This window comes from Thermobia domestica, chromosome 2 (genome assembly GCF_964235325.1).
Source record: "Thermobia domestica chromosome 2, izTheDome1.hap1.1, whole genome shotgun sequence".
NCBI lineage: Eukaryota > Metazoa > Arthropoda > Insecta > Zygentoma > Lepismatidae > Thermobia > Thermobia domestica.
Genome location: NC_137455.1, coordinates 242,250,268 through 242,263,565, shown reverse-complemented (window position 1 = coordinate 242,263,565; position 13,298 = coordinate 242,250,268). Strand labels below are relative to the sequence as shown.

Here is a 13,298-nt window from a genome sequence, read left to right as displayed (position 1 = left end):
GTGCTTGCAATCAGTACACGTGATTTCCCTAAGGCTGTCTTCATCTTCAAAAAACAGCAAGTTTCACTACGAACTTATATGTTTCTCTGTGTGTCTGTGACTGTCGGTCACTGTCATACGTAGTTCATGCTCCATTGTTTCATTCTGAGAAATTCACAAATTCACTTTCGAAAAAAAATATACATATATTGTAGTTACTCATTCGAAATGTAACGCGAAAAAAGTAACGCAAACTAGGTACGTTACTTGAAAATTTGTAACGCGTTACCGTTACAGTTACTTTGGAGAAATGTAACGCGTTACAGGAAACGTTACTTAAAAAGTAACGCGTTACTTGCGTTACGTTACTACCCAAGACTGGCGCTGAGTTACCACGGCACAGCACTAGAGTCAAGTCATTTCGTCACTTCCGCTGTGAACCTAAGTGCACGATTCCAAAAGTCACATTTTGGGGTTTAAAACAATAGGTCTGCTAGGTGAAAGCATAGACCAGTGTGTGTTTCACTTCGTTGTCATACGAATGTGTTGCCTTTCCTACCATATTTTTAACCCCGTTATTGCTTCTTTCGAAAGTTCTTCCTTTCTTGCAATTCTTCCTTTCTTTATAGCATTTGTAAGCCAAAGCATTACATATACCGCTGTATGTTACTTATGTAGCTCACAGGGCCGCAACTATGGGGGAGGAAGCGAGGCACGTGCCCCGAGCGCGTGGCTGGAGGGACGCTAAAAGGGAGGTTATATATTAGTATTTTTCCTGTCGGTATTTAATATATTTAATCAGAGTGCGAAATCACGAAATCGAAGTGGGAGGAGACTGGGTGAAGGAAGAAATGAAATGAAATTTTGAGTTTTACGTCCCACGGTTATGCCGGTTAGGCTAAAGGAGACGGTGATAATGAGTAATGAATGAAATGGTGGAATGAAGAAAGTGGGAGGAAACGGGAGAACCCCGAGAAAACCCACGCACACGGTGTTTGTCCACCACAAAGTTCACTTGGCGGGAGCAGGGTTTGAACCCGAGACCCCTAGCACCAGAGGTGAACGCTCTACCACTGAGCCACCGCGGCCCCCTGGGTGAAGGAAGAGTTTAAAAAAAAAGAAAAGAAAAGAAAAAAAGCTTTGCGCACTTTTATGCTTGAAAGTTTCGATGTAGAAAGTATCTGGGCATCCAGAAGTAGTAAACTATACAAAGTTAGGTATTACGAGTATACCGCTGATCACTAGTTCATCTAATAATTAAATATGAAATACACGTTGATTGCATATGAATTACGGTAGTTACTTTGGAAACTTCTGACATTATTTCACTGTATTATTCCCCACCCCCCAGCAAGGATTTAGTGGGGGAATTTTGTCCAAAAATATTCAGTGGAGGGAAATTTCCCTGTTCCCCAAGATTTCGCACCCTGTTTTTTTTTTACAATAAATTTCACTATTTTAATTCGATAATAAATAATGAATTTAATGTAGAATCAAATCTCATATTATAATATGTATTATAGTGTATTTTCATCTTCTCTAACTACATACATTATTCATTTTGGTAGAAAATCATTCTACAAAGACATTCTCTCAGGCTTTATCCCCCTTCTCTGCCAGAGCCTTTTTCCGCGCCCTACCCAACAAACGTCCTTAAAATACGAAGTAGATGAGCTAAGGAGGTATGTGTGTGCAGGTTAGCCTGGTCTCTCACTGAAACCTTCAATTGAATGTTTATGTAAATTATATATCCCTATATCACAAGCAGTAAATATAGCCTACCTTATTCTACGTTTTTTAACGTATTTCTACAACAGATTATAGCTTTAGAGGTTCTCGTGAGGATTGAGTGACGTGGATTACCTAACCTAACCACAAGTTTTCAAATTAGCAGTTGTGCATCGTGCATGGTGATAATGATCCTGAGTTGAGGTGTAAAATTGCACTCGAAAGCGGAACAAGGGCTGTTCGTATTCGTATCTCAGACGAGGCATGGAATGGGACGAATATGAAAATAAGGTTGCTTTAATAGATTTCCACAGGGTTGGTAAAAGTGACAGTAAGATTTTCGAAACACTTTTCAATTTTTTATTAAGACTTGGCAATGTCAAATTTCATTCCCCCCCCCCCCCCCCCCCTTTCCAATCTTGTAATGCTCGCTACGCCGCTGATGGTATCTCTTCCTTACACCGATCGGAAAGTAGCATGGTATACTATTTTGCGACAACAGATCACACAATTTACTGTGATTTATTTAACAGTTTGATGACAAACGTTTTAACAAGGTACTATAAATACTACCATAAAACATTGGTATTAAATTAATTTGTAAGTACATTATATTTTTATATGCTCTATCTAGTGTTTTATAAAACATATTTTTTATCAAATGGAAAATTTGGTGAAAAACAACGTTTTTATTCAATTTTTCAGTTTGGATTTCATTCGCTTTTTTTAAATGCTACTTGGAGTAAAACAGGAAGTAAGAAGTAGCTGTTAATACAATAATTATTTGTTTAGTCTAAATAATAAATAAATATTTTTGTTAGGAAATGTTCAAGAAATTAAGTGCAATTTCAAAGAAAATAAATTTTATGTAGATAGGTTCTGTGTACTGTACAAGGGCTTAAACTGAAATAGTTACGCACAAAGGTATAACATTTGGTCCGGGACAGTAGTTCTGTGTTAAATATAATAAAAACTATCTTGAAATATAATTTATTGTGAAAAAGTAAAATAATAATAATAATAATAATAATCATAATAGTAATAATAATAAGCTCAAATAGCAGTGGTTGTAGTTTTCCGGAAGGAAACCAAAATTTTCCGTTTTTTTTTTCCAGACCTCAAAAACACTAGCTGCAACATATTTTTTTTTTTTGGCTTGGCCCCCCTTCAAAAACGACGGGCCCCCTTCCTGCATTTACCTGCTGGCTACACCCCTGAGAAAGACGCAAGTTAAACACAGAGGAAGAGGAAAACGAAAGAGAGCAACTGAAGAAAATTCCTATACTTGAAACGTTCTTTGGTGGCAGAGAAAGTGATAAGGCAACAAACACGTCAGCATATGGTACAGTTGCGGATGGTATCCAGAAAGAATCGAATGTGAATATCAATGACAGTGACACAGATGGGGTTAATGAGTGTAGTTCTGCAGTTAACTCCAGTGATTTTGAAAAATCCCGCAGTTCGACTGAGACGGTTGGTAAAAGAAACCACAGTTTGGACTCTCAGGAAAAAATTACAAACGAAATAGTAATCGCAGATTTTAAGAGTAAGCATACCGACATCCATGTTGCAGCTCACTCTACTACTACAGAAAGGGAGGTAAGAAAATTACTGATAATCTGATCCACTTATGACTTGTTCGTACAATAGACCTGCGCATCAAAATTTTGCAAAATTTATTTGCATGTCTTCGCATCTTCCATATTTAGATGCAGTTATCCGGTGCCTTATAGGTTACTGTATATTATTACTGTACTAAAATTTTATGGGCCCTATTATAAAAATAACAATAAAACTATTCATAGTAGGGTATAAGTAAAGTCAAACATGAACTCTAATTCAGTCTCTACTGGCAGTCGCGGTGCCAAGGTGAGTACAGATGGGCGACCGCCCACCCAGTAGATACCCTTGCCACTCTAACAGAATTAGAATAATATAGGGCAGTATACTATACTTCAAAATAAATAATTTTGAAGGATTAAGATGTTAGTCCTTTGGCAGAATACATACCCTGTTTTGCGCCTTCCCTAAATCTCGTAGGAACTTGTGCCGCTGAGTCTTGTCGTGACGCTATTTGGTTTTTTGGTTTATTGCAGAACTTATATAACTTCTTCTCAGCCTCAGACAGAAGGTGGCAATTCTACTAACACATTTGAAGCCAGGATCAACTGTTCTGAAAAGCTTATCAGCAACTCGATCAGCAAGGGCAGATCCGTGTAAAGCACTTTTCACAAGCTACAGTGAAATTTATGCAGTCCTGGAGCAAATTGTACGTGACAACAAACTCGTAGTGATGCTGATGATTACTGGCGAAAACTACAACAGTTTGAGTCAGCATTGATGTGTACTATCCGGGCAAAGATCATGGAGCGATTCGATGCAGCCAATAAAAAACTACAAGCAACAGATACTGATGTGAGTGAAGTAACAGAAGTAATTGCAGGATTTGAAGCATATTTGCAAATCGTTTGTACGGAGTTCGATGCATACGAAGAGGAAGCAAAGAACATAAGTGGATGTCAGGATTATATGCATGGCAAGGGACGGAAGAAAAGTAGGAAAACTGCTCACTATGAAACAAAAGAGGGAGAATACATGTTTACAGGAAGAGAAAGAGACATTTAGCGCAATTGTGTATTCCCTCAACTATGAATTGTGCAGAAGGAAAAATGCATACAACATGATAGTTTAATCGCAAAACTGGATAGTGTCGACTGCGAAACCATCCGAGCAAAAGCGAATGCATTGGTTCTCCATTACAAAGATGACTTTTTTGAATGAATGTATTCATTTCAAAGACCACTCGACAGCGTGTGATGTAGCCCTAAAAACTGCATCTGAAATGCTGAAGTACACTCATGTCAAAAATGATTGTCGCATATCTATAACTGTCTTCTTGTAAGAATATAATTCGATAATGATTTTGCAGGGTACTTTTAATACTGATACTGTGTGTATAATCGGGAAATGTATATTTGTGGTAAATTTCATAGGAAAAGAATTAAAAATACGAAAATTAGAATATGTAAAACAAATGTTGCTAAATGGACAAGAAAGTTTTGTTTTCGTTTTATTGTTCTTATTTACTGCTCTTTTGACATGAAATTTGCCACATATATGTCTTTGCCGATTATACACATACTAACATTATAAAAAATTAACCGGGCGAATTCGTTATTAGATTATATTCCTGCAACAACAAATTTATAGACATGCGACAATAATTTTGGACGTGAGTGTACATACGGATAAAGAAACTCGAAACCACCTTTCCCAAGTAGATATTTGCCTACGAATGTTTGTATCTGCGCTCACTTCGAACTGTTCAGGGGACAGATCTTTTTCCGTGTTAAAAAGCGTTAAAAATCCTTAACGGTCCAGAATGCACAGCAAAAAAACTTTCGAACATAAAAAGATAGTGTTACCGTTCAAACTATGACATGTAGCTTATAACCACTGTAAGATGCAAAGCGTCATAAATGTTTGTTTTATGTAATGTGATGAACGGAGGATTTGTATACTGTTATGTATATATTTTAAACTAGTTGTGCTGGTGTTTTATGAGAAGTGCGTACGTGTATCTTGGTGAGGGGGCACCTTACATCAGAGCGCCTAGGGGCGCTAGAAACCTTAATCCGCCCCTGCAGACTAATTCAGCATTAATAAAATATTAACTATTAAAGTACACAATTTGTTTTAATTAAAAGTACAACATTCATTTTAAGAATTCACTAAACAGTCAGGATCTGACAGTGCTACGACACGTATATTTATATTCTACAATCAAAAAGAAGAACAGTTGAAAACATAGTTTTACAGTAATTTTATACTAATCTTTTATTTTATTTTATTAATTTGAAATAGTAGCTTGAAACGCTCTTCATTCTGCATTGTTCGGTAAGGTATTTATCGTGTAAAATACAATTGTTTTAGGCAGTTTTTTTTTTTCAACTTTTAAATATATATATATATAATATGCTAATTTTTAATATTATTCAAAATTTGTTATAAGCCAATGGTGCCAATCAAATCAGGATAAATGTTCTAGAATGGTTGTGCATAAATACCATCTTATTTATCGTATTTATTGCACTAGAATCCTAAAAAGGTTTAATGTAACAGTTCAAATGGTATCACAATCACACATGCTTCTAATTCCTATAATAACAAAATACGAATTTTAGATTTAATGTACCTTCGATTATAGCCACTGCACCAGATCCTTTGTCAAGAACATCAATTACTCGGCAGTGAGACTCCAGTGTTGCTGAAGATGGTAATGGCTTTAGAAGCTCAAGATACTGTTCTCCATGTAACACCTGAAACATTAATTTAAAACGGTTAGCTTCCAAGACGTGCTATATATCGCGTACTGAAATAATGGCGACCACGAAGATAGCCGATTTGTAAAAATCTTAAAAGATGCAAAAAAAAATAATAAATAAATAAATAAAATAAAATAAATAAATAAATAAAAAATAAAAAAGCCTAATGAGCACAGGGTGTAAAATTAGTCTTTTCAAAGTTATGGGTTGGCGAAAACGACGGGAAATGACTTGAAAGGTTCTTCCAGTTCTAAAACTATTAGACCTGTCATAGTCAGGATAATAAATCAGTTACGAACTAGTATGCACTCTATCCAAATATCCAGGTTTCAAAATCCTACGGTACTTACTAAACAGTGTTAAAAAATGGGATAAGGGGAGATAATTTGAAGTACTGATTACGTATAACTGCGAATTTTCTAGAAGATAGCATTTGAAATAACTTCATCTCTCTGTTCCTCGAGCCAAGTGAACTTTGTGGTAGACAAACACCGTGTGTGTGGGTTTTCTCGGTGTTTTCCAACTTTCTTCATTCCACTATATCATTCATTTCCCATCATCACCGTCTCCTTTAGCCTAGCCGGGATAGCAGTGGGACGTAAAACTTAGACATTTAATTTCGTTTCTTTTATTTTTCATTTCTCTGTTACTAACCGGAAATCAGTAATATTATTTTCACTTGCACGTAGCACCAAATGTTACTTTTAGCAACCACTTACCAATACATTTTCTTTTCAAAAAAAAGTTCCTAATGATAACTGGAATCACAAGTTTTATTTTTATTTTTTAAATTTATTCCTTGACTTACTTAAAAACCATGTTTTCTAACTTCTTCCTGTGTAGAAGTAAACAATTCAAAAACTGTACATTACATTGAAGAGTTCGATTGTCATTTGTTTGAAAATAAGAATGATTGTACTTGCTGAATACAGGTGAATGACTGTAATTTGATAGCACGAAAATATGTATATAGAAAAAGATAAAACTGGTTGTTAAGCTTCCTCGTTGCTTTATTGTCTACGAAATCACTCTCGGTGCAGAAGACCCGTATTCGATTCCGGTGGGAGGTAATGAGGTTCGGATCCCAGGTTCATGTCTCATATAGCATCAGTGCTACAGCGGAAGCTCAACTCCAACCAAATCTGACCGCTGTTCAGGCATGAAATTGAACTTAGGTCTCGCAATTGACGGCAGTAGCTCTACAAATGCTGTGGCCGCAATATCAATTTTTCAGTTACGTCCTATTGGATTCATTGTTTTCCGCTGAACCTGTATTTCTTACAGATTTTGTTTAATCGCCATTAAGATTTGACATATTTATTATTTCTATTAATTTTTTTCAAAATTTTTGATAATTTGTAGTTTTTGTAGTTAAAAATAAAACTTCTGAACATTATTAGGATAGAAAAAAAATCTTATAAAGTAAGTACAACATTAATATAACTATGACAGTCTTCCGAGCAAAGTCACAAAGCAAAAATTAGAATTTCACTACTACAAGAAGAGAAAATTTACCTAATGCACTCATTCATTACAAATGTTTCTGTAGATGTGTGGAACTTTCTTTCATTAGTTTGTAAGGCTAACTAGGCAAACAGGACAAGTTAGCTACGGCTGCAGAAATCAGAAGAGAGAGAGAGAGAGAGAAAACCTCGTTCCTTTACGTTATTCTTATAACTTTAATTTTGGTTATCAATTATCCAAATCAGGGGTAGGGAACATATGGTCTTCAGAATGATAAAGTGCTGTCTACACCTGTTGTGAAAACTGCTGAATTATGTATGGAATATGAAGTATACGAGAAATATTATTCTGAAGTTACGTATATCAAATAATATAATTTAAATTATTTATATATTTCAGTGAATATTCCTCTGTGCGTCTTTTAGCAGTAACAGATGCAAATTTTAACAGCGATAGAAAAACAGCAAAAAATAAGGAACCAGACATGAACAATTTTACGCACAGAACCCACTTTGCATTAAGTCCGCTGGCAAAACTACAAAAGATTACATTCCTTGAACAGTGCACAATTTACATTTTACAGAATATCAAAATATAAATTATTGATGTAACCAATAACTGTAAAATAACTACAAATCCTAAGTCTGTTCCAAACTACTAGATGCGACCTTCTGGGAAATGGTCATCGTCAATGTGGCCCTTAAAACGAATGATTCCCCATCCCTGATCTATATCCACAAATACACCTTTATATACTACAAACTAGATCAATATAATAAATGATAGTCTACGTTTGTGACTTAATAACTCTTGAACCATCCGATCGATCTCGATCAAATGTTCAACATATATGAGGTTTGGGCCTGGGAGTAATATTATAATTTCACTTTGACGGTACAACGTAAGGGGGGGGGATGGGAGGAGGAGATATAAAAATAAGTATAACTTAACTCTTGAATCACGTGACTGATCTCGATTAAATTTGCCACATAGCTGAGATTCGGCACTGGGATAGTTTTTATCACTTGACTTCGACGGTGCCACTTAGGAGGAGGAGGAGGAGGAGAAATATTTAAAAATGACTGATATTAGTGTCAAATCCATAGTTTTCCGAGTCGCTGAAATGAACAGTGACACTTCCGATGTCGCTTAAATCCAAATTCAGCCCCGCAACTTGGGGGGGGGGGGAGAGGGAGACGTAAAAATGATTGAATATTATCGATATTAGTGTCGAATCCATAGTTTTCGGGGTCGCTGACACAAACAGTGACACTTCTGATGCCGTTTAAATCCAAATTCAGCCCCCATTAGTACTTTATGTCCAAAATAAAAAGTATTCCTCCGTGCAAAGAACGCGTATTCTGCTAGTGTACTACAAAACGGTCTGTGGGTAAAGCAAAACTCTCACAAATATTCATGGACGATTTCACTAGTGTAAAGCTTATAACGGGATGGGTGTAGTGGCGGGTGATATGCCACCCGTCATAAATTCCTTAGAGGTTCAAGGTGCATGAATTTTATCTTGATCTGATTTAAATGGTTTAATTTTAGTAAGCCAGTGCGCAAGTGAAGTCTACTTATTTAAGTTTAACTTTGTCCTTAATTTCCCTTAACAGGCTTAAGATTACGTCTGAAATTCGCTTTGCCCGCTGTAAATTTCAAAGCATGCTGAGCGTGCAGAACCTTGACGGATACGCCTCACACTGGCTTGGCGCAGACCTAAGACTTAAGCCTGCGCAAAAATTTATGCGCATCGACAGAAAAATCTTCTCTGTGTATGGCTTTGCGTAGTGTAAATTATAAGGTATGAGTGGCCACATAACCTTGACATATAAACCTTAAATACGATTGAGTAAGACACTCGATTTCCAGTAGATTTTGCAACTGAAGCTTTGAGTGTTTTAATAAGTTTTGAGTCTCGGTTTTCAGATTTTAATGCAATCGCAAACGACATTAAGGTTTTCCAAAATCCTTCCAACGCCGACACAGAAGTCCTTGCTCCAGAATTTAAATGGAAATGACTGATTAACAGTGTAATGACATTTTAAAAGAAATTGATTTTTAATCAAATTTTGTAAGTTTTCCACTCACACAGTTTGATCAGTTACACAAATTTGCTTGTCGCATTCTTTCCACTTTCGAAAAAAAAAAAAAAAAATCTGAAAATGAAAGATACAAAAAGTATTTATTGATCTAAGTAAAAAATGAGCATTTGAAGTCGCTGATGATAATTTCCACTGGTAAACTTGATTTACAACTGCACAGAATCTTTAGTGGAAAGTTACACCTACATAAATCTCATCATAATATTTAATTTCATTATGCGAATTACGTATGTATGTCACTTATTTTAAGCTTTTAGAATAAATCTCATTTATTTAATTACAGTTAAAATTTCCAGTTTCATTATTATGTCAATTACTGTGTTTCTTAATTAGTTGTATGGAAACACCATATTATTATTTTGTATGATTTATTTAGAAAAATGTACAATTAAATGAAAAACTGTGGCGAACCGGATTGGTAAAGATCGCGGGCCGTAGTTTGGAGATCCCTGATTTAAGTGAATGAATAAAATGACATCAAGCTACAAACGTTCGCATAAGAAATGTATCACAGTTAACTTTCATAATGAAAGAATGAAAAAATTGTTATATTCTGAATATTATTATTAATTATGTACATTTTTGTGGTGTATTTGAATTAGTATTGGGGGTCATGACGAGACAGAATAATCATCCAACCTAAATGTTTTTCATAGGCTCATTGGTTTCAGTGCAGAGCTTAAGACAACCATGAAAACTTACTTGAAAAAAGCTACTGTTTTTAAGAGAACATGCAAAACAATTTAAAATGAACTTTTGAATATTATTTTAGAAGTCTGTCAAGATAAAATTTCACAGGAATTATAAAAACATCAGAACTTCTGCATGACTGCAGACGAAACTAGTGATATGGCTAACACTATTCAAACGGCTGTCATTTATCGGCACATACAGAATGGAAAACCAATTGAAAGATTTTAGACTTTCTTCGAAATCCCAAAATACAATGCAAAAACTTTGGCGTCATGCGAAACATACGATAAATGAGATTCCACTAAAATTAATTGCGCAGATGTACGATGGCACGTCTGTAATATCTGGGACTCCTGGAGGCGTACAAGTAATTATCATACAGCTGTTCTCCAAACGCCAACTATGTTCATTGTTATGCTCATCAGCTAAATCTAATTATGCTCAATGCGGCTTCAATGATAAGAAATGTTAGAATATTTTTTGCCACTTTGCAGGAAATTTGTTCCTTCTTTTCTACAAGTCCACAGTGTGCAAAATTACTTGGAGATATCGTAAAGAAAAGACTTCCTCGGGCTGTGCATACGAGATGGAACTTCAGATCACGCATCATAAAAGCAATTTATCTGTACAGAAAAGAAATAATTCAATGTATACAGATATTCTGAAGAATAAAAACATTCAACATTCCAGCACTATCGAGAAAGCAAGAGCGCACATTAGCACTCTTACTAGACGCACGCCTATTCCAAAATTGAGCCTAATATTGACATCTTGTATGAATAGTTGCAAAGAAAGAATATTGATGTGGTAGATGCTCAGATCATCTCAGCTTTCGTAGAAAGTGTTGAAAAAAATAAGAAATGAAGAAAACGATATAGAGCCTTCTGTTCTGTCGGAAACATCGAAAAGAAGAAACACTAACAGCATACAACAAAACATGGAAGCAATGGAAGTTCGTGATGCTGTTATTAGTAACGTTAAACAAATATTTAATTTTACTGGCCGTCTTGTGGCGAGCCCCTTATTCTCGAATGAAAAGTTTCGAGAATACAGAAAGAAAATTCCAGAAAAAATGTACAAAACATTTACGATTTCTTATCTATTTGTCAACATAAAGCAGCTTCGTTTCGAACTTCCCATAATATGCAATACTGTCAAGTTTTCATCAATATTTAGTAAGTTTACTGGAATTTTTCCAGCACAATAACACTCAGGAAACTTTCTCTGCAATAGCTAAACCTGGAACCATAGTCTCGTAGGATGTTTCCTCTGAGCTGTCCTTATAGTATATTTTTCTTTTCAAGTTGCCAAGCAGTAAGGAGCCAAAGAAATATTTTCTTCTACATTTATGCAATAGTTCGTGTCTAAAAATAATATTTTACGTCATGTGTATGGCAGATCTTGCATAAGTGGAAAATTCTGTCAACTGAAAGGAGAAACAGAAAGAAAATAGTTCTTTGTGAAAATTGTGTTTATTCCAGTTTTAATGAAAGCGGAAGGGCGTTAATCATGCCGTGTGACAATTATTCTTTATCCAGTAATATGAAAAAGCAGAAGCAACGATTTCTTTAATCTTCTCACATCCACCCACCCACCTATGACGTCAGCAAGTGTGTGGCAGCTTTATGTGAGAGCTATGTATTTTGCATCTGGTTTCTGAATGATCATGGCAACGAAACAAAGCAAGTAATAGTATTTGCAAAACTTAATTCGAATAACTAGTCAGAAAATGCTATCGACATGTGAACGAGACTTGAACCATTTGTTTTACCGTTGGAAAGTTTAGTGTTTAAATACGAATTGGATTTTTGGAAATTTTCAACAAAATGAACAACATTCGTTTGCGTCTCGTTCTCCTCGCGCGCAGTACGCTTCACGAACACAGGGAAATATCGAAGACTTTTCGTATATGTTATTTTCTAATCAATGATCATGAAATTTAGTTAAAACCGCAATAATTGTCTGGTGATAGTACTTTTTATTATTAATCAAGTCAATTCCTTGCTTTGTGTGGAAACGTGCATGTAATAGCGTTAGAAAGAAGAATGCAGTAGAAAATATATTGCAAGTTTGGTGTTTTTAAATTCTTATTTCAGTTAGGAACAATGCAATTTAGTTTTAGGAATTTTATGATACCGTTGTTTTCTATTTTTCAAGTGATGCTTTCATAAATGTCTACAGGCACGACTAAGTGACATGAAATACGATAATGCGATCTTGGTGACCATGATACGGATTCTGCTTACGGTCCTTGAATGGACTCAGGAAGTAGTCAATTCGACTCTGGAGAGATGCATGTATGTACTCCCCACCAACCTCTGATGTGTTAATCACACGCCTCCTGTTGAGGAATCAAACTAGCACTAAACCACAATGATTTGGTGGAGGAATCGGAACCCGTATAATTTTACTGATCCCGAAAGCTAGTTGGGGACGCTAGATCGTACCCCAATCACTTTATCTTTTCTGATTAATCTCCCAGTGTATCTGAACCATCACAAAATCTCACGTGATATACTGGTTCTCCTTCATAGGACTGCCAATGCGCCTGAATCGAACTCAAAGCTTTACGTCATATATTTCCGCTATGTTGAATAGTGGTAGAGGAATCGAACGCATCACATTATAAATTTCTAAAGGTTTTGCTCAGTATTCAAATGACTTCATTGGAGGGAGAGGGATTTTTCTCTACCTTAAAGAGAATAAAAAACTTTTCTTTATGTAAGTGATTCCGTTTAGCTTCGTCCTTGTGTATATACATTTTCTTCTTTTTTCATGTTTTTGTGACGTCCTCATGCTATTTATACTTTAGTGTCTTACAGCAAATGCTATATTCTAGTTAGTTCTTGTTCAAAAACATGGTTATAGAAGTTTTGTATATAAATAACGCATAAACGTACAATGAGCTGTGATTGTTTACTTTATTTGGAAGGAAACAATATATATTAGATCAAAAAGTGTAAACCTACTTATATCAATAAATATAACAGTAGAGCTTGAAGGC

At 35.5% G+C, this 13,298-nt stretch overlaps 1 protein-coding gene across 4 annotated transcripts in view; it reads right to left on the bottom strand.

Annotated features, from left to right (window-relative positions):
* Nucleotides 1-13,298, bottom strand: part of Mfe2 (peroxisomal Multifunctional enzyme type 2) — a 638,089-nt gene that overhangs the window by 267,916 nt on the left and 356,875 nt on the right. For all 4 annotated transcript variants that reach the window (XM_081748535.1, XM_081748534.1, XM_081748536.1 and 1 more), the window contains exon 12: nt 5,903-6,026. In XM_081748535.1, the coding sequence (XP_081604661.1) occupies nt 5,903-6,026 (124 nt within the window). The remainder of the gene's footprint in view (nt 1-5,902; nt 6,027-13,298) is intronic.